General features: G+C 48.0%; 2 protein-coding genes across 13 annotated transcripts in view; both read left to right on the forward strand.

Moving 5' to 3' along the window:
• Positions 1 to 4: 4 nt before the first annotated feature.
• On the forward strand, positions 5 to 7,545 carry SLC38A7 (solute carrier family 38 member 7). 3 transcript variants are annotated; one of them, XM_053987296.1, is made up of 11 exons: positions 5 to 126; positions 1,298 to 1,738; positions 1,970 to 2,168; positions 2,256 to 2,400; positions 3,101 to 3,199; positions 3,916 to 3,973; positions 4,320 to 4,434; positions 4,659 to 4,806; positions 4,889 to 5,088; positions 5,353 to 5,407; positions 5,501 to 7,545. In XM_053987296.1, exons 2-11 carry the CDS (start codon positions 1,472 to 1,474, stop codon positions 5,601 to 5,603), a joined length of 1,389 nt encoding a protein of 462 aa, XP_053843271.1. In that variant the 5' UTR covers positions 5 to 126; positions 1,298 to 1,471; the 3' UTR covers positions 5,604 to 7,545. The 3 variants fall into 3 exon arrangements, with proteins under 3 accessions (XP_053843271.1, XP_053843272.1, XP_053843273.1); XM_053987297.1 differs by having other exon boundaries at positions 1,338 to 1,738; XM_053987298.1 differs by lacking the exon at positions 5 to 126 and adding an exon at positions 722 to 1,137.
• Positions 7,546 to 8,545: 1,000 nt separating this feature from the next.
• The window catches only part of CNOT1 (CCR4-NOT transcription complex subunit 1), a 54,893-nt gene continuing 43,178 nt past the window's right edge, over positions 8,546 to 20,260 (forward strand). For 4 of the 10 annotated variants that reach the window (XM_053986998.1, XM_053987005.1, XM_053987002.1 and 1 more), the window contains exons 1-6: positions 8,546 to 8,661; positions 14,259 to 14,535; positions 18,296 to 18,403; positions 19,063 to 19,161; positions 19,664 to 19,732; positions 19,837 to 19,891. In XM_053986998.1, coding sequence (XP_053842973.1) covers positions 14,434 to 14,535; positions 18,296 to 18,403; positions 19,063 to 19,161; positions 19,664 to 19,732; positions 19,837 to 19,891 — 433 coding nt within the window. In that variant the 5' untranslated portion in view covers positions 8,546 to 8,661; positions 14,259 to 14,433. Of the gene's footprint in view, positions 8,662 to 9,079; positions 9,183 to 11,398; positions 11,419 to 14,258; positions 14,536 to 18,295; positions 18,404 to 19,062; positions 19,162 to 19,663; positions 19,733 to 19,836; positions 19,892 to 20,260 lie in introns of those variants that run through there. The other 6 variants (XM_053987001.1, XM_053987004.1, XM_053987008.1 and 3 more) reach the window with 4 other exon arrangements.

Genomic DNA, 20,260 nt, shown 5'->3' on the forward strand with positions numbered 1-20,260 from the left:
GCTGGACTACAACCCCCGGCGTGCAGCGGGTAGGGCGGAGTCGCCACCGCGCCGCCGCTGCCGCCGAGCTCAGCCGGGGCTGGGGCCGGGGCCGAAGGGAGCGTAGCAGAGCGCGCTCCTCGCCTGGTGAGTGGGGCCGGGATACGGACGGACCGGGGGGACACACGCGGGGAGCCCAGCGACCGGCTAGGGCAGGAGTCTGTGCATCCCCTGCGAACGCGGGGTGACCGTCACCGGCTCCGGGCCTTGCTCCTCCGGGCGGGGGGCGCCGCCGGGGCCCGAGCGGGGCCGCGGCTCTGTCGAGTCACCCTCGGTGAAGCGCCTGCTCTCGGGTTTTCTGGCTGCCAGAGTATGGCGGCTTTGCCTGGACGGAAAGGATACCCTTCAGCATCCTCCCCCAGGCCATGGGAGAAGCATCGACCCCTACAGCATCCTCGGCCGGGTGGGAACTTCAGCCCACGCGGACCCACCGGCCCGTCCCTCCACGGTCCTACCCACGGGGCGCAGGGTGGCCCTTCCTCCCTTTCCTCAGAAATCTTTACAGTGTATTCATAGTACAAGCACAGAGTTTAAATAGCCCAGAAGCAAGGAATAAGCTGGGCAGGTAGAGTCTCTGTAGATGTCCTCTAGGAATAAAAACCAGATTTTCTTGAAGAGATTTCTCATGGTCATGTAGATTCCTGCAAAATCCTGCCAGGTTGTGAGGGTCAATCTCCTCCTGCTTGGAGACACTGGGATGAGATTTGGACTTTCCAGCCCCCAAGGGCTGTGTTGCTGGAAACACCAGATCTTCAAATCCAAAAGCTTCTGAGACATCATCTCCTACTGGTTGTCAATCTTGGGGGTGCCCTGGAAGGGGCCAGTCCCGCTTTTCCTGTTGACACAGTATTTCTGCTGCACACAGGACATTCCTGTTGAGCCCAGCCTTGCCCTTTACTCAGGAGCACGTGCACAGCTGCTCTTGCAGAGCTTGCAGAAATTAGGGTTGGAAATCAGGAAGTAAGCTATGACACTGGGTCTCGTGCCCACAAAAAGGCGAGTCCTGCTGTGAGACTGCAGCTCCTCAGCCCCACAGCCAGGGATCAGTCCCCTATCCGACAGCAGTTGTGTCGTCTCCCTGGATTTGAGGGACAAGAGGTGAGTTCTGCTTTATCTCTGCTGGTGTGTGTGTGCTGTGACTCCCCGAGCTAAGACCCAGGGAACTCAGTTCCCCTGTGCCCCCACCTGATGCCCAGGTTGTCCCTTGTTAATATAATTTAGCTAACACTTAACAGTGTCATTCTTCATGCCCTTGTAGGAGTAGGGAAGTGCCTGACTCCTGTGTTGCTGCATTCCAGCCTGTTTGTTTGCTGCCCTTCCTGCCTGATGGAGCCAGCGCTGGCTGAGGACCCTCCTCAAGGTGCCCAGCTGAGCCTGGTGCAGGAGCACTAGTGGGACGTGGACGGTGGCGTGTGCCACCTGTGAAGGGACAATGGCTCAGGGCACTGGGAGCATCAACAGTGACTACAAGGATTGGGAGTGGAGCGACGATGCTGGTGAACGGGCCAGGCTCCTGCAGAGCCCTAGTGTGGAGACAGTGCCCAAAAATCCAGAGAGCCAAGGAAACAGTTTGGGGGCCACATCAGCTCTGGGAGCTGTCTTCATTGTGGTCAACGCTGCCCTCGGCGCTGGGCTGCTCAACTTCCCTGCTGCCTTCAGCATGGCTGGTGGCGTGGCTGCAGGCATCACCCTACAGATGGTGAGAGAGTGGGGAAGGGACAGTCCCTGTCCCGTCCTGGGAGGGTGCATGAGAGGGACATGTGGTGCCCCAGAAAGGGCCTGGGGAGAACCAGACTCCTAGGAAGAAGCTCTTTTGGGTGAGGTGCACCAGAGATTCTCAGTGTATGGAGGGGTGGCTGCCTGGGGTGGCTCAGGGAACCTTGCCATATTGTTGGCTCAGTGTTCCCTCCCTGTCTCTCTCCCATCCTAGTGCATGCTGATCTTCATCATCGGAGGCTTGGTCATCCTGGCATACTGCTCACAGGCCAGCAACGAGCGCACCTACCAGGAGGTTGTGTGGGCCGTCTGTGGGAAGGTGCCTGGTGTGCTGTGCGAGGTGGCCATCGCTGTCTACACCTTTGGCACCTGCATCGCCTTCCTCATCATCATTGGAGACCAGGAGGACAAGAGTAAGTGTGTTCCATGGAGCAAATAATAACCAGTTGTTGTCCCTTCAGCAGGAAGGGCCTACCTGACCATCTTGGTTGTCCCCACAGTCATTGCTGCTCTGGTGAAGGAGCCTGAGGAAGTTGGGAGCAGCCGCTGGTACACAGACCGCAAGTTCACCATCAGCATCACTGCCTTCCTGCTCATCCTGCCCCTCTCCATCCCCAAAGAGATTGGCTTCCAAAAATATGCCAGGTGGGTGGGAAGAGCCCTCTGGGGCTGGGAGTTGGGGTGGGCCAGCCAGCACCCACCTAAGCACGGTTGCAGAGGACAGGGACTAGAAAAGCTGCGGTTCTAGTGCCATATCTGCCCACTCACCCTCTGCTTTCCCATGCCCGTTTCCCCATCTGGGAAGCAGAGGAGTGGCTGGGAACCATGCAGGCACAGTGTCATACTTCAGGGCTTGTGTCCCTCCCTTCTGCATGCTAGAGGAAGCAGGGAATGCTGCTTTCAACTACATTGTCTCCTATCTTTGGAGTTGGCAATCCAGCAGAAAGGAGAGCCAGTAAGTGTCCCTAGGCTGGGTGGTCTGCTCCACCAGAAATTTTGGTGTGATCTGGCTGCTGGAGCTGAACCAGCAGGGGCACCAAGGAGTGTCACTGCTTCAACACTCGCCTCTTTCTCCAGCCAAATACCCAAGTCTAGCGGGTTTGCCACTCACAGAAGGATGGGATAACCCCCAAATGCAACAGAATTGCATTGGCATCTGCCTAGGGGACAGTGGGTGACATTTCCTGGTATATTCTCATGGGAAGGGAAAGCAAAAATGGGTCTGATAGGCAGGAGGCGGGTAGCCTGGGCTGTGCAGGGCAGAAGATGGGGATGGAGAGGTGGAAGGAGACCCTTCATGAAGTGGGGAGGCAGAGCACTCACAGCCTCCTATCCTTTTTCAAAGCTCCCTCAGTGTGATTGGCACATGGTATGTCACAGCAGTCATTATCATCAAGTACATCTGGCCTGACAAGGAGCTGGTGCCTGTGGAGATCCCCACCAGGTGAGAGCAAGAGACACGATGCTGTTGGGTGCCATCACAGCACTGCAGAGCCAGGCAGGGCTGTGGGAGCGAGGGCTGCAAAGGCTAGGGGTGAATCTTTCATCAGTCCCATCCCTGGTCCTGTGCATTCTGCATGTTGCTGTCAGAATTTCCCAAGTGGCTGCACCTCTGCGTGTTTCAGAGGAGCAGGTGGTGAAGAGGAGGAAAAGGATCTCTCAAAGGTCCCCCATGGCTCCATCACAGGTTTTGATAGCACTGATTGGCTTTTACCTGTGACATATCCAGGCCCTGGATTCCCTGTGCAGTGCTTATGCTCACCCACCATCAAGGGCTGTGTCTATATTTGGATGATTTTGGTTATTTCCTTAGCCAGCACAACCATCGTGGCTTATTCCCTACCTCACAGTGTATATTTTTGGATCTAGTGCAGGAATTTTATGGCAGATGAACGGTTAGACCAGTTTTTTGCACTGCCCAACTAGATCTTTATTTTTTACTGATACTTTTACTTTTATGTGCTGAGGTTTGGCCGATTCTGTTTCAGTGAAAGGCCCTGGTCTTCAGGGAGTACCTAATTCCATGCAATGGCATCATCCTGGGTGGGGGGATGCAGTAAGGCAAAGACACCAAGCACTCCCAGATCATCCTTCCCTGGGGCACTGGATGGGGGTCACAGAGGATTCTGGTCTGACTGATGGGTCTTTCTCTCCTGCCAGCCCCTCCACCTGGACAGCTATCTTCAATGCCATGCCCACCATCTGCTTTGGCTTCCAGGTAAGGCCATGAGCTTGGCACTCCCCTTCCATCCTGTGGTTGCTTGGGTGGCAGACTAAAACCCTGCCTGTGTAATCAGCTGGTTGATTGGCTAAAACCCTGCCTATGTGCCCACTGCACAGTTTTACAAGGAGACTGAAGCCTTTTTAATACCTCACCACCTCTGAATGGAGATGGATTCATTTTACCCCAGCTAGGACATACAGGGCATCCTATCCCCCCCAGCTTTTCTTCTCCAGTGACAAACCTGGAGGATCACAATGTCACAACACATGCTGAATGTCATGAGTAGGATGCCCCATAGTTCTGCCCATCATGTATCCCCACTGTCTCTGTGTCCTGGCAGTGCCACGTGAGCAGTGTGCCCGTCTTTAACAGCATGAAGCAGCCAGAGGTGAAGACCTGGGGGGCAGTGGTGACAGCAGCCATGGTGATTGCTCTCTTTGTCTACACAGGCACTGGTAAGTGAGGGGACACCGTGTGAGTGTGGCACAGTCCTTGGAGTGGCTGTGAGCTTCAGGAAGGCAGGGACCCTCTTGTCAGCAAGGGTCAGAGAGAGAAGGGAGGAGAGTCTATTGAACACCTCTGCAATGTGTTCTGTGCAATATCCATCCAAGTCTGGTCCTTCAAACAGATGTTGAGACTTGTTGTCCCTGTCCCCTGCTGATTGCTCCCTTCCTGGCAGGCATCTGTGGCTTCCTAACCTTTGGAGCTGGCGTGGAGCAGGATGTCTTGATGTCCTACCCCTCCAATGACATCCCTGTTGCCCTCGCCCGGGCTTTCATCATCCTCTGTGTGCTGACATCCTACCCCATCCTGCACTTCTGTGGCCGGTGAGCGCTGGGAGAGATGGGGCTGGTGTGGGAAGGAGGAGCAGCACGAGGAAACCCCTCTGTCCTGGGTCTGTGCCCACAGGGCTGTCTTGGAGGGTCTCTGGCTCCGCTATACCGGGGTAACAGTGGAGGAGGACGTGGTTCGGGAGCGGAGGAGACGCCTGCTTCAGACCATCAGCTGGTTCCTCCTGACGCTCCTTCTGGCTCTTTTCATCCCTGATATTGGCAAAGTCATCTCTGTCATTGGGGGCTTGGCCGCCTGCTTCATCTTTGTCTTCCCAGGTAGGGCATCCTGGGATGCTTAGGGGATGACAAAGGTCTCATGGCCTTGTGTCTCAAAGAGGGAGGGACTGGATGGAAACACAGGAACCAGGAGATTTTTAGAGGAGGACAAAAATGTGGTGTGAGGCCAGTCAGCAGCCCAACTATTTTGGCTGGACATGGAGCTCTGTAACAGGAAGTGCAGCTCCCTCTTTTATAGGATGTCTGTTCAGTACCCAGTGGACAATCCTCATCTGGTTCTAATTTGCCTCCCCTGCCTTTCAGGGCTCTGCCTGATTCAAGCCAAGCTCTCCGAGATCCAAGAAACCAGGGCAATCAGGTAACTGAAATGTGCCTCTCCTCTCCCCCATTCCCCTCAGGATATTGGGGGGAAGGACCCCTGTAAATTTGCCCTGTCCTCCTGCATCCACAGCTGGTGGGCCCAGGTCAGCTACGGGGTGTTCATGGTCACCCTTGGAGCCTTCATCTTTGGACAGACCACTGCCAATGCCATCTTTGTGGATCTTACAGCCTGACTCCTCCAGGCTGGACTGCACTGCTGCTGCTGAGGGGATGGAGATTTCCCCTAGGACCAAAGGGAAGTGGGAAGAAAACATGTTGGTGTGTTGGGAAGATCCAAGAGAACCATTGTGACTTGGGGCTTGGCTGAAGAAGTCCTGTGGTGGTTTGTATCTCATTGTCTTAAGGCTCCAGGCAGTCAGGCTTCTCTCAGGCCTGGCTCCCTGGTGAAGCCAAAGCAACACTACAAGGGGACCTGTCATCCAGGGCAACTCTTTCTGCCCCTGGGAGTAGACATCACTAAGGGGTCATGGTTGGGGTTTGCAAAGCCATGCTGCTCTCATGTATGTACCCTTGTGCTGGTGGAGCTCCTCTCCACAGCTAAAAGTCCTTCTCCCAACTTTTGAGAGAGAAGCAGTGTTCTACATAAAGGGAAATAGTAATCATGTTTATCAGACAGGGAGACATCCCATTGTCCTATTCTGTGTCAATGTTTGGTTTGAGCTCTGATTTCCTGCCGGTCTTCTGCCCCTACTGTCACATCTCCCTCTGCCTGGGCTGCACTTTGTGTTACAAAGGGTTGCCTTCAGTCTGTTTGGGTTTTTTTTCTTTTGAGGATCAGAATGACCCTGAGGTAGGGACATGCCAGTGCAATGTTTTCCTTGCCAGGGGTTGCTCACTCAGTAGAGAAGCTGCTATGGCTGCATGAACCTACTGAAGACACTACAATAGAGCAAAGCTCTTCTCCAGATTTACAATCCCGTTCTTCCAGGTGTCCAGGAAATGGGACTGGGCCAGGTTTTAAGAGATGCTTTTGAGATAAAGCAGTCAGTATTAATTTGTTTTATATTGTTCTCTTTTTCATTTACACTCTCTATGGCTGGTGTTGCTCTGGGCTGTCCCTCTGTTGCCTGTCTGGATGATAGTTTCATTCCTGCTTTTTCTGGGTTGAGCAGTTCCCCCAGCTGCAGATTTGGTTGGGGGCGTTAAACCTCAACAGCAATGTTCTCTTGTTCTGTCTTTGAGTTTCTTTTTATGTTGTTTGGCTTCTAAAACCCTTGGGGAGGGAGGAATTCAGGTGTAGCTGTTGATGCATCTGTGACGAGGGTTCAGCCCAGATTTGTGCAAAACCTGGTCCTGCACCTCCTGCATCTTCTGGAAGCAGCACAGGCTGTTGTGGTGGGAAGGAGAACCATGGCTTGTGCTCCTACACTTCTCAACATGGCTCTCTCCCACTGCAGCCAGTGGCTGCAGGAAGGGTGACAGCCCGTGGGTGCTTCCCCATGTGGAAATGTTTGGTCTTTCCGTACTAAAACTGCGTGTAAATGGGGATCTCCCCATTGCTGCTTGGGACAGGGAGACCCAGGTGGAGAAGGAGGAAGAAAAGCCCAAAGCACAGCAGGAATGTTTGAAAGATGCTGTGAAAGCACAGATCCCTCCTTCCTCTCCCAAGGGATCTCCACTTGTATGGCACCGGCTGTGTCCCGAGCCCCTTTGCCAGGCTCCTGCCTGTGAGCAGGAGCTGGGGCTTGGGGACCCTTTGGCATAAAGAAGATGGCCAGTTGTCCTGGATGTGGGGAGCAGAGACACCACCCATGGAGCCCAGCAGATATGCTCAGCAGATGCCAATGCCAAAATGCTTTCCAGTGCCCACCCTGCAGGAAGATGAAAAGGTTTGGTACCTGGTGGGTCTTGTGGCTCTGGTTTTCCTGAAGGTGTGCTAGGCATGAAGTCCCTTGGCCGAAGTGGAGGAGAACACAGTGTCTCATGTCACCTGGGAAACACATGGGCTGCCTTGGTGCCCCTGTGGCTGAGGGCTGGGCAGGTCTGGAGGTGCTGTGGCCGTTCCTGTTTGCCTTACTGCTCCCCTGTTTACAAACACTGGCCTTTTAACATGTATTTTGTACATGCAGAAAGTGGAGGGAACTCAATAAAAGTGACGTTGTGATGCGTGTGTCAGGCCAGCACGAGGTGGTTTCTGTGGGAGATACTCCCGGGTGGGATACAGGGATGAAGCCATATCCTGAAATGCCATCCCAGCTCTCCGAGCTTCGGGATGGATGGTGTGGAGCTGCAAAGTCCCACTGCCTTCCTCAGACCCTCATTCTCCGGGGTACCTTCGTGCCCAGGGCCGGGGGATGCCAGGGAAGGCTCTGTGGGCCCCGGTCCCGGTGTGGCACCCCAGTATCGCTCCCCGGGGCCAGCAGGCGGGTGTGGTGTGGCTGAGACGGGCGGGAAGGAACTGAAGGGAGTTTCCTCTTCGGGACTCAGGCCGGCCATCCGGGAGGGTGCAAAAGGAGAAAGGATTGCCTTAGAAAGGAAAACCCGCGCCTGGAGCGTGCCGGACCGGGGCCGGGCGCTCTGAGGGACCCACAGCCACCACGTTGTGGGGGAGCAGCGCCTGGGCCGTACCACGGCAGCGCGGGGGAGGGGGATGCCGGTTCATGGGCCTGTACCACGGCGCTGCGCGGGGGGGAAACCGTTCACTGGGGTCGTACCACCGTCGGGGGGAGGAAACAGCGAGGCGGGGGGGGAACGGGGCGGGCAGCACCACTCGGAGAGGGGTACCCCCCCCCCCCGCCATGACTCCGCGCGCCCTTTGGCACCGCCCGCCACTTCCCCTTCCCGCCCCGCCCCCGCGCGACGCCCCTCGCTCGTTGGCCGGCCTCGGCAGCGCGGGTTGGCCGTCGGCGCGCACGCGCACGCCGAGAGGGCTTCGGAGCTCTGATTGGCTGAGAGCGTAGGAAGGATTTCGGCCCCTCCCGGCCAATGGCGCGCGGCTCAGGCTCCGCGCGGAGGGCGGCAGGATGCCCTCCCCCGAGGTCGCACGGCGCTGATTGGCCAGCTCTCGCGCGGCCCCGCGCTCTGATTGGGCGAAGGCCTCTCCGCGGGGGCGCGGCCGCTCCGCGCGCATTCCGCCCCTCCGCTCCCCCCGCCCCCCCCCCGCGAGAGGACGGGGGAGGGGAAAGGCCGCGGCGCGAGCGCGCGACCCCATCCGCCATTTTGTATCGGAACGGCGGCGGCGCGAGAGAAGCGCGCGAGCGGCCCCGGCCCGGCCCTCACGACACCGCCGAGGTGGGAGCGGCGCCCGCCCGGCCCCGGGGGGGGTCCTCTGGGTGGCTGTGGGGGCACTGCGAGCTCCGGGGCGGCGGGGGGATCGCGGTGGGGACGGGGCCGGAGGCAGCGGGACCGGGCCGGCTTGCGCTGGGGGCAGCGGAGTCGGCTGAGGCACCCGCCCGGCCGGGCCGCCCTCCGGGCTGTGCGAGAGGCAGCGGCGGGACCCGCGGCCCTCCTCCCCCGCATTCCTCGGTCCTGCGGCCGCCCCTGAGCCACAGAGGGAACTCCGCAGGGTGCGGGGCGGGAGCCGCGGGTGTTCCCGGTTCGGTGGCGGGGGGAGGTGGCTGCGGCGGCGTCGCGAGGTGGCGGGGAAACCGGCAGCTCTGGAGCTGTGCTCATTTCTCCCCCTTCGCTTGTGTAACGCCTGTGGTGACAGGTGGAGCTTTGAGGACTCCGGGCCGGGCCTGCCCCGGCCGGGCTCGGCGGCCTCCGTAGGAGATCGGTGTTGTTGTGACTTGCCCGCAGAAAATACGGAAAAAGTGAGCTGTAGTAAATAATCCGGTGACATAACCTTCTTGCAGACCACAGGAGAGAAATCCTTCTCAGTGCTGTCCTCCAGTTAAGAAAACACAGCCCAGTAAAATAGACTTGTATAATTCTGAACTAGAAATAGCAACAGTTGGGTGTCTCGACAGATGCTGTATCAGTACAAGAGCTTCTTTTCAATAGTTTCCTAACTTGGATTAGTACCATTTACTTCTTATACAGGAAGGCCAGTGAGTACTCATAGTTTAATTTCAACAAACCGCAACCAATTTCGACTGTATTTACAACTGGAGCGAGTTAATACTGAAAATACATCACTAGTCTGTTGGTATATCGTGTATTCAGATTGTTTCTGAATCCCACTTGTTGTAAGGAAGCATGGCAACTGCTCTCAGGAACTTCTTTTAAGCAAGTAACAAAACAGGTGTGACTCTGACAAGTCAGTGTACCCAACTGATTCCTGTTTCTAAGGTAACTACTTTGGCAGTGGCTAAAGTTATGGGCAGGGTGAGTCCAGGTGGGGTAACTCTTGTAAACAGGAAACAAACTTAGTTGGTAGTAGACTCGTCTGTCCTTTCCACGATTATTTTGATTCTTTCAGCCCTTTTGCTTATAAGTTCACTCTTAGCTGTTGGTGCTGTTGGCCTGGTGTCTCCAAACCAAACTCACAGCCAGTTTGCTGCCTACCTATGTCTCTTCTTTGGAGAAATACCTTATCCTGTTTATCCTATATAGTGTTCCTAGATTTTTGATTTATGCTGAAATGGCCACTCTCGGTGCTCAGCTGAGTAAGTGGAAGAGACACTATGGAAACATAACTTAGCAATAGAGGACAGTAATGTTTTGTGTCCCCATGATGGGACATAACTAAATCATGTTGGGAATTGTTATCACTGAGAATCATAGTTGAGGCCATCACTAATTTAGCCAGATTTCTTTTTTGTTCCATAAACATCCCCAAAGTATGAATACTACAGTTTTCTTTGGCTTTTGAAGTAGCATTTAACTATTATAAAACATTTTGGATGGTAAAAAACCATGAAGCATTTGATAACAAGTCCCTCCTTTTTGTCCCTCCAGCAGAAACTTTATTCTGCAGTTCTTGTCTGAAGGAGAACTGGGAAGTGAGAGTTTATTGTTGTTTTTTTTTTTTTTTTTTTTTTTTTTTTTTTAACAGTCCAGGTTGAGATGTGAAAGTATCTCACATCAGAAGGTATCTGAAGCAGCCATGTTGTGTCTGATGCATATCTCATGTATTTGAGGTAGATTCCAATCTGCAACTTCACTGGCCCGAGTGTGTAGGCAAAACTTAGGTGCTTAGTTCAGCCACACTCTGAAAACTAATCATCCTTTGACTTCCAGTTTACTGGAATTGGGTGCAGCTTTCCAGTGTATGGAATGTTCAGGTGTCTTTTCTGATTGTAAACACCTGAATTGGAACTGGTCAAATGAACCGGGAGCTTATTTTCCTGCTAATGTGATTTTTCACTCTGGGTTTTTTCCTCAGAAGATTTCAAAGTGGTAGACATCCTGAAATATACAGTATAGTATGATTCAAAACCACCTTTGTCCCTTGGATTGCTCCCAGTGTTGGCCTTCATAAAGGTGTACTGCTCTTCCATGTTTTGTATTTGTTCATGGGTTTAAAAAGAGGGTAGGAGACTGTTCTGGAGAGCAGGTTTAGCAGTGGTCGCTTTAGCATGTTTTATGTGGTGTTTTGTGACAGGAGTTTAGAACCTAATCAGCAAACACAGGGCTGTTTGTGTCACTTGATCTGTTTTATCCTCCACATGCAGCACGTGTGCCCTGAAATCGTACAACTCTTGAAATCCAGTGGCAGTAGTTATTTACTTTTGCAAAACTCTGAAAAAAAGATCCAAAGTTAGCTTAAAGTAATTGAAATTTTGAAATTGCTTCCTTTGTAGGAGTGTTTCTGAATTTGTGGAAGACTTCAGGTTTGTTGACTTCAGCATCAAGGCTTAGTTACTCTCTAGTGATTTCTGGTCAGTAGGGAGTCTCTTTGTTCACACCTGATGGGTGGTTTCATATTGGCCCACTCTATTTTGTGATCTTTGGATTCTTGCCTGAAATTTTATTGCATTTATGTTTTAATCCAACAGAACTCTGCTCTTGAAAAAAGATCTACTGATATAGATGTCAAATGTTTTTTGCTGATGGGCTGTCGTTTTCCTAAGGAAGTGTTCAGGGTGTGTAATGCTGTAGAATTTGGTAAATATTTTTTATCTCTTTAAAATGGGTTGTGTTGCACAGTATAAAATAGTAATATTGTAAGAGCTCCTGAGTCCCCTGCCAGGTATCTTAATCTATTACTGTATAGTAGGATCTGTGACTGAAAGTAGCTAATTTTGCCAGGTAATCGGATTTTTTTTTAATAAATTCCCTGTGGCTGAGGCCTGACTTGCTGAACCTGGCAGGTTTGTCCCATGAACTGAAAGCTTCCTGAATTGTTGAGGCCAGTGGAGGGAGATTTCATTCCCACTAAGAATATATGGATCTAAAAATAAAGTCTGCTTCACATAGCATTCATAGCTTCTTTAATCAGTGCTGTAGTAATTGAATTTTAGCCTTGCACTGAATGACCAAAGAGGTACCTGTGCAGTTCTGCTTTGCAGGCAAGGCTCCCTTGGTTGCTCTGTACTCTCCTGAGTTAGGTTGGATCATTTGAACCTCTGAAATGCTGTTAATGTTGTGTCTGGGGGAGCTGTCAGGTTTGCTGTGTGCTGGGATACACACAGTGCAAACCATATGTTTAGAACATAAGTAGGAAGCTGTTTCCTCAGCTATTGTGTTCCTTGAGTCTCTGTGTTTGCTCAGGCTCTTCCTTGAGAAGCTTCCTTGAAAGAAAAAAAAATCTCATTTTGCCTTCAGCTTGGATTTTCCAGTGGCACTGCCAGATTTTGCAGTTGGAAGGTGGCAAAGCTTGATTTGCTTCTCTGCAATCAAAGCGTTCCCTGCTGTTTTAGAAGACAAGAGATGCTAATAGGAGGGTGGGATGGTCAATGTGTTGTATGGCAGCAGGGAGGTTTGAGCCCAGCTTGAGAATTTCAGTATTAAAACCCCTGAGTTTTAGGTGGAGTAGGTGCGATTGCTGTCCTGTTTGTATTGGTATGATGAAAAATGCCCAGAGAGATGTGGTTTTTCTTCCTAGGGCCTGAAAGGCAGACTCTGAAAATCTGTTATTGCGTTAAAAATTGGCCAAGTTAAAGTTTTGTGTTATGTCCTGTAGGCAGTTCAAACAGCCTGTGGGTTCTCCAGGCTGGTTGCTGTAAGCTGGTGCTCTGATGGGACTGAATTCCCGTTGCTCACTGCTGGTTTTAGTATAAGTGCAAGTACTGTGCTGAGGTCTGTGTGCTTGATTTTTAACAAATGCTTTTCAGAAGCTTTATATTGGTCATGGATGTTAAACCCTGCCAGTAAGATTGTCTTGGAAGGCATGTACTTGCCAAACCCAGTGACATTTTCTAGGTTATTCCAAAAGAGGAATTTAAAGGTTATTAAAAAAAAGAAAAAACAGGTACTGGTACTACTGAGAAATCTTTTTAAATTTCTGTGCCAGTCCTCCCTTCTAGATGTTCCTCAGTCAGTGGCTTTTTAAACCTTTATATATAAAGGTAATGAATTCTAGCTTGTCAGAGGTACTAAAAAGAAATTTAAGTTTTGTGTAATTCTTCTCACTGCAGTTTTAGGCATGCCCTGAAATTCTTTTAGAGACCACTGCCTTGTCATTGAAGAATACTTTCAGTATTACTGCTTGAAAATTTGTTCTTTGTGAGATATAAGCTTTATTGCATAAGAAGGATCTTGCATACCTTCATTGAGTAGTCAAGGTTTTCTTTGGCAAACTGAAAGTCTGCAAGTCAGTTGATTTGACTTTTCTTACAAATAATTTACCCATATATTTATGTAATATAATAAACTTTTTCAAAGAGCTGAATTATCTGCATTGCCCCTGATAGGATTTGTTGCTCCTGATGTATTGAAGTGTAGGGAGATGTTAAATAAGGTATGGTTCCAAGTGTAAGCAAGTGAAAACCTTTGTATAAAGGGAGATGGGAAGAAGAGTTCTGTTTGCACCCAGCACAGCCTGTTCAGCTTCCTGTGTGCTGCTGCTGTTGGTGCTGGCAGAAGGAGGCCCGGCGTGCCGAGCTGTGCTGCTGCAGGAATGCTCCCTGGACTGGTTTGCCCTCAGTTCCGCGTGCCAGGCAAACACATCACCCAAGCCATCCATTTCCATGATGAGGCAGAAATCATGTGCTGGTGGTTCTCTCCATGGAGAGCCAAGACCGCAAAGCAATAGTTTTTGTTCTGAAAAAGGGATTTTCAGACTCTTGGCATGAAGCCCAGTGACCTTTGTGCTCTGATCAGGTAGAGCTTCCAAGCAGTGACTCTCCAGCTTGATTCTACCTTTGATAATGCATAGTGCTGCTTCTCAGCTTGGGGCTTTGATGCTCCCCACACTGTTGGGTATGCAGGACTTGCTTTGGGATGCAATTTTGTCACACTGGCAATCTGTAATTTAACAGATGAGATGTCAAGTGCCAAGTTTTGTGTTGTCATAGAAATTTATTAAGCTGGCAAGCTCTGCTGTTGTAGCTCACTGGAAAGCTGTTTCAGTATAAGCCAAATGTTAGGGTTAGTTTATTGCAGTTCTTTGTGTGTTGCTCATTCACGATTGCTTGTTTTGGTGTACAGGGTTGAGGCAATACTGCCTGGATGTACTGGGGCAAAATATAGCAGAGATGGTAAAAATGCATTTTTAATATTAATTTATGATGGATGCTTTGAATGATTCTGACCTCTCATTGTTGCTGTGTATCTAGTTCATTATTCATCTCATTTTCTTCTTTCTCATGGTGCTGAAAATCATTCTTCTGATTGAGTTGTGTGCGGTCTCTTTCAGACTGCAAAATGCAGAAACAAAAGTGGTCAGATAGTCTAAAAACAACTGAGCTTGTGTTGTGAAAACTTAATACTACTTAATTTTCCTTGTGAACATAGTTATGTGACATTGCTACAGAACTTAAATCTAATTTAATACTGTTTTCCAGGTGCCATGTTTCAGAACAGACAAAGACAACTGAGAAAGAAGAGCTGAAGCAAGTAACACAGTAACAGATAAAGGCTCATTGGGGGAAAAAAAATTGACCTGTCTCTGAGGTGACTAAAGGGGAATAATGGTGATTTTGCGCCGGGCTCGGCCGCCTGCTTCCGCCCCAACCAGCAATGAATCTTGACTCGCTCTCGCTGGCCTTGTCTCAAATCAGCTACCTGGTGGACAATTTAACCAAGAAAAACTACCGAGCCAGCCAGCAGGAAATACAGCATGTAAGTAAAGTGATATGGTGCTGCAAAATAAATTTTCTAAAGAGAACTGGATTTTCTCTTGTCATTTGTATTTGTACTCTGTTGTGCTCTTGTATATGTTACTCTTTGCTGTTTTCTGTGGTGTTGGGAACTGCAGGGTGTGTCTGATATTCCTGTTGGTTCATCTGCCAAGTCACAGAATACAGCCCAGAGCTGAGACCAGTATTAATTTTGTAGCTGAGTATCAGGATTAACTGCTGCTCCTGAAGGGTGGCATGAAAAGCTTTCCTAACTTCTCCAGGTTAAATCTTTCCACTTTTGGCCATTCAATAGAACACTGATTGGGAAGGGGAGGAAAACATATACATTCAGTGTTCGAAGTTGAAAGCCTGAGTATGTTGTAATTTACCTGTGAATGCTCTCTCCTCCCTTGATGGAAGTTTTTTTCCTCTTTTCATTCAGTGACTCATGGCTTGGTTGTGAAGCTGAGCTGACTGTCTTGGCCCTGGGTTTTCAAAAGGCAGGCAGAGTAACTGCATGTTGAGACCCAAATATCTTATGATTTGGGCAAGAATTCTGTTTTAACTGACCTTTTTAAAAATAGCTCTGACTTGCAGGGTAGACTGAAAAGCATTATCTGCAGAGGAGTGGTTAGGAGGAAGTGAACGCTACTGAGCTAGTTTCAGAAACTGGTTTAGTTCAGTTCCCAGCAGACAGCTGGGCCACTTAATGTTGAGGGTTTTTTTTCCTGCAGCAGTGCAATCCTGCAGCGATTTGAATCAGAAGGCCAGAGGGCTTAAGCAGTGAGTTTCTGTAACATTTGGTGTCTTTAAAAGTGCATTCATATGTTATCTTGGGGTGAGAGGAGAGTGATTTCAGCAGTATTGGCTGTTTAAGTGTAAGATGGAATGGGTCTCTTGTAGCTTTTGTAAGTTTCTCATGTTTTTGCAAGTTCAGTACTCCAGGGGCTTGTTTGGGATCATGCTGTCCTTTTGATCACTGTTAGCTTCAACATATGATTTTTGCAACAAGGTGTGACTAAAGCATGACTTGTTTTGGGAGAAGATATGGTTGATCTGCCATTCACTTGGAGCATGGCTCTCTAAAACAGGGACAGATTGTTCCTTACCCTTCAGCCTGGCCTCTTAGCCTCACTGGTGAAAGGAGTGAGAGACTGGGACCTGGTCTGTGGAAATGGCTGGATTGTGTATGGTTATAAAGCAGATCTAGAATTTCAAGGCTAAATTCCTGAAATCTGAATCCTTTATCTTTTTTGTTTTTAAATTTTATTTCCCTGGCATTGCTTTACTTTTGTGGTTGCTGGCACAATACTTCTTTAGTTGAAGAGAATATATGTGCTGTAACTCTGTCTCATGGTACAATGCTTGGGGTAAATTTTTGGCATGATTCACTCAATTTTGCAGAGTTTCCATCTAAGCATGTAGAGTTGTGGAAATTCATACTTGGAGTTGTTCTTGTCTCAACTCAGCAAAATGACACTTAAATATGTCACTCGAGTGTAACAGTGGCAAAGCCTGAGGAACTAATTTCTGTTTAAATGTTATCAGTAGTCATTTAATATAGCTGATGCTTAAAGAAATAGAATATATGTTTAAAAAACTCAGAAATATTTTATACATTTGTCAGACACAAATTCTAAACCATGACTTCCTCTGAAGTGAGTTTTTGTGGTCTCTTCTCCTTAAGTGGTAAGGAGAGCCTGGTTGGAGAGGCAGAAAGGGCTTTGTAGATGAATTTATCTCATACACAAAGGAAAGCAAAACTTTCTGAATCTGGAAAAACAAAGTTATTTTTTGTCTAATGCTGTATTCGCCCCAAACACATTACTGATAAATCCAAATACATGTGTCTCAAGCTTTATCTAAATCACAGACTGGTTGAGGTTGGAAGGGCCCTGTGGAGGTCATGTGGTCCAACCTCCTGCTCAAACAGTCACTTAGAGTGGGTTGCCCAGGAATATGTCTGAGCAGTTTTTGGGTACCAACATGAATGGAGATTCTACAACCTTTCTGGGCAGCCCCTGTCAGTGCTTGGTGACCCCTGCAGTGAAAAAATAGTATTTTTGATCTTATTGTATGACTGGATGCACTGTCATGTAAATGTGTATCAAGGCTGCCAATGCAAAGGTTTCTTTCAGCTCTTTCTTCGGGAAAACTGGCAATTCTCATTACCCATTTCCGGGAAGAGCTTTTTTGGGAATGTAGTTAGAATTGAAATATGATACACTGCACTTTTAGACTTCTTTTCCCTTCTTTCCTGTATGTTAAATTTTCAAATTATTGTCCTTTGGAAGATAACTCGGTGCAAGGAAGCAATCTACTTCTGATGCAGGCAAGTTATGTGGATGGCTTTAGAATGTACAGTTTTCTTTGGCATCTGATTACTTTGATGAATTCACCTTGGTCAAGCACCAGGCAGCTCCTTAGGAAATTGATCCAGTTTTATGTCAGTCTTGTTACCACGTCCAAATCTTTGTATTTGATTTGGATTGCCTAAACAAGCTGCCTGTTATCTGAAGCCTGAGCTAGGTAGTAGAATTTGCTGTCAATTCAGGTTTGCTGCCTTTTGCACCAGTCTGAGCATCTTCTTGATCCTGGGGTGTGGCTGCCTTCAAAGGCCCAGCTGTCACCACAGCTGGGCTGTTTACTCTGGACTGACATACCACAGGCATGTAGCTTATAGCCTCAGGTCAAGAAGCAGAGCTAGATTCGACTTGGAAGTTTCTTTCCAGCAGAACAAAACTTGGCAGCCACTGGAATCAGCAGGCTCTGAGAGAAAGGGAAGCATAGTGTCAGATAACAGTAGAAAAATTGAGATGAAAACCGTCAAACATCAGAGCACGAGCAGAAAGAGCCTAAAGCAGCCCTGTTTTCCCCTTTGCACAAAGAAGCTACTGGCAAACAAGGACATTCATGGTGGGTGAAGCAGTGGGCTTGGTGTAGGCAGTCAGACCAGAGGCAGAGCTGCAGGTTTTTGCTGGCACATTTGTCTCTCTCCTGCAGCTAGAAAAGGGGAAAGAGTGAGAAAAATGTTGCTAGTAGACGAAGGTTGGATTTGTTATTAGCTGCTACTGTTTGGCCAAAGAGGCAAGCTGCTGTTGATTGGCTTCACGTTTTTGACAGTATGGATTCTATTAAAAACAAGTAATGCTGTCCACTTGGTTGGAGTGTAAAGAAAGGAGCAAGTTCTGAAACAGTCTGGAGATATTTCAGACAGCAAGCTGATGAGCTGGTCTGTTGCCAAGAGTTAAGGTAAATGGTAGGGGATGCAAACAAATATGTAATATTGTTAAGGTGTAGTAATAGTGATAGGTGTTATAAGTCAGCAAATGCAGGTCACCCATTTCACAGGTGCTGTCCCAAGGCTGTGTTCTTGCAGTTAGGCACTGCAGCTGTGGAAAAAAATGGGGAAAAGTGAAGCCATGGACTGTGTGGATTCGGGGCTGCTTTGGTGGCAGAACCCTGAGGGTGACTTGATAACCCATTTTTACTTAGCTTTATAAGAATACGACCCCTGAAATGCATGGCTTCTGTGTCAGTGACTCCTGTCTAGATTCTCTTTGTTTATATTTCTTATTTGCAAATAGAGTTAATGATGTGGCTTCTAGGTTACTGATTAAAAGGAACATTTATAGCACTTTTGTTGAAACTGTAGATGATTTAACTACTAGCAGTACTGCTGTATCTATAGTGCTAGACCCAGTCTTGCTCTGTAATGACTATTTGCTATCAAGCTGCTTTTTTTGATACTTTTTTTCCAGATTGTGAATAGGCACGGTCCCGAGGCAGACAGGCATTTACTACGCTGTCTATTCTCGCACGTGGATTTCAGTGGCGATGGTAAAAGCAGTGGCAAAGATTTTCATCAGGTACAGTTGGCACCAACACATCTGTTTATGAATTTTGATTGTTAAAAATCTGGGGTGGGATTTCATCCAGGTCAAGCACAAAGGCAGGTTAGAAGCAGTAGCTTCAAACAAACTTATTTTCTGGTTATATAGCCTTTCAACTGCAAGCACTTTTTGCCAATCCTCAAGATGATATCTGACTTACAATCTCTTGATCTGGAAAAAAACATGTTTCATCAATACAAATGCTACTTTTACCAGATGCAGTGCTCTAGTTTGAAAGCCTTTTTCTGTATTTTAAGAGTTTGTCCGAATCCATTAACTGACATTTCTGGTGCTGACTGTGTCTGTTGGCAGGAGTGTTTTCATCTTTAAGCAATTCTGCCGCAGACTTTTTAGCTCCTAACCATGAATCAAATACTCTTGGGTTGTCTATTGCAGTGTGTGAGGATGTTTACAGAAAGCAAAACATTGCACATATGATGGAGAATGTTTCATCACTTTGTCAGTCTTAAAAGCAAAGCAAACCTGAAGAAAGCTTGGATGAAGTTAGTTGATGTTAGAGAGATTTTGGGCACTTACATAAGTACTTTATCTTTTACTTTTCCTGTGCACAGTAGTTTATTTTTATTGTCCTGTTATAAAACTGTGAGGCTTCAACTTAACCTTGTTCTTTTCAGACTCAATTTCTGATCCAGGAGTGTGCGTCGCTGATTACAAAACCAAACTTTATCTCGACGCTGTCATACGCCATTGACAATCCCTTGCACTATCAGAAGGTTTGTATGCTTCTTGAAGGGGATCCCAGTGTCAGAAACTGCACTGAATTGGTCTCTAGGAAACCAGCTAGTTTTCCCTTGTAGTAAATTTTTCAAAAACTGAGTTTGCCTGGTTGGTGTGGAGTTTGTTTTTTTTTTTTTTTGTTAAACAAGAAAGTCAATCACTCACAATGACTGCAAACTTAATTTTAATACTTCATTTAATGTTGGTACATCATGGCTTGTTTATGATACCAGAACCAAAACAAATCATCACTGCTTCTGTTTCTTTCAATATGAAAGCCATGATAGTGGTTAAATAGTGGAATATATAGAAGAACCTTTTAGATAAAATATATCCAAAGTAGTTGGAAAGTTGTTTAGCCATAGAAGCTTTGTGTTAACCTGCAGCAGAATAGTTACTAATATTCCAAGCTTGTAAATAGACTCTAGATAGTCTGACACATTGCAAGTGAGATTAATCCCAAAACAACTTTCATGTTCCTCTTCTTACTTGTTTCAGAGTCTAAAGCCTTCACCCCATTTATTTGCCCAATTGAGTAAAGTCATCAAATTAAGTAAAGTTCAAGAGGTAGGTGACTGCTTATTTCAAAAATATTTTAATTTTTTTTTTTTTAACTTCATGAGTTAGAAAGGATAAGGTCCCCTTACTATGATGTTTGTTTTTGTTTGTAGGTGATTTTTGGTCTGGCTTTACTGAACTCTTTCAGCTCAGATCTGCGAGGTTTTGGTAAGTTTTCTAAAGTACTGCAGCAGGGACAGCCTTTTTCAGCAGTGTGCTTTCTAGATGGGTAGATGTGTGCCTGCCTGACCTGACCTTGCAATTAGAGTTGACATTGGGAGGGGCAATAGATAACACAGTAATCTTGTGTGAAGTTGAAGGACCGTTTAATGAATTACTTGCTTGATAATGAATCAAATTGGGGTATTGTGATATCTTAAATTGTAGCTGTCCATTAATATTTGAGTTCTCAGGTATGAGATTTCTGTTTAAATCTGAACTGTTGTAGCCTGTGGTAAACAAACTCAAATTAAGAGAATGGTACCTAGCTAAATGAATCTCATATTAAAACAGAATCCCAGGTTTTGACTTTAACCT

This window comes from Vidua macroura, chromosome 11, assembly GCF_024509145.1.
Source record: "Vidua macroura isolate BioBank_ID:100142 chromosome 11, ASM2450914v1, whole genome shotgun sequence".
In the NCBI taxonomy this organism is placed as follows: Eukaryota; Metazoa; Chordata; class Aves; order Passeriformes; family Viduidae; genus Vidua; species Vidua macroura.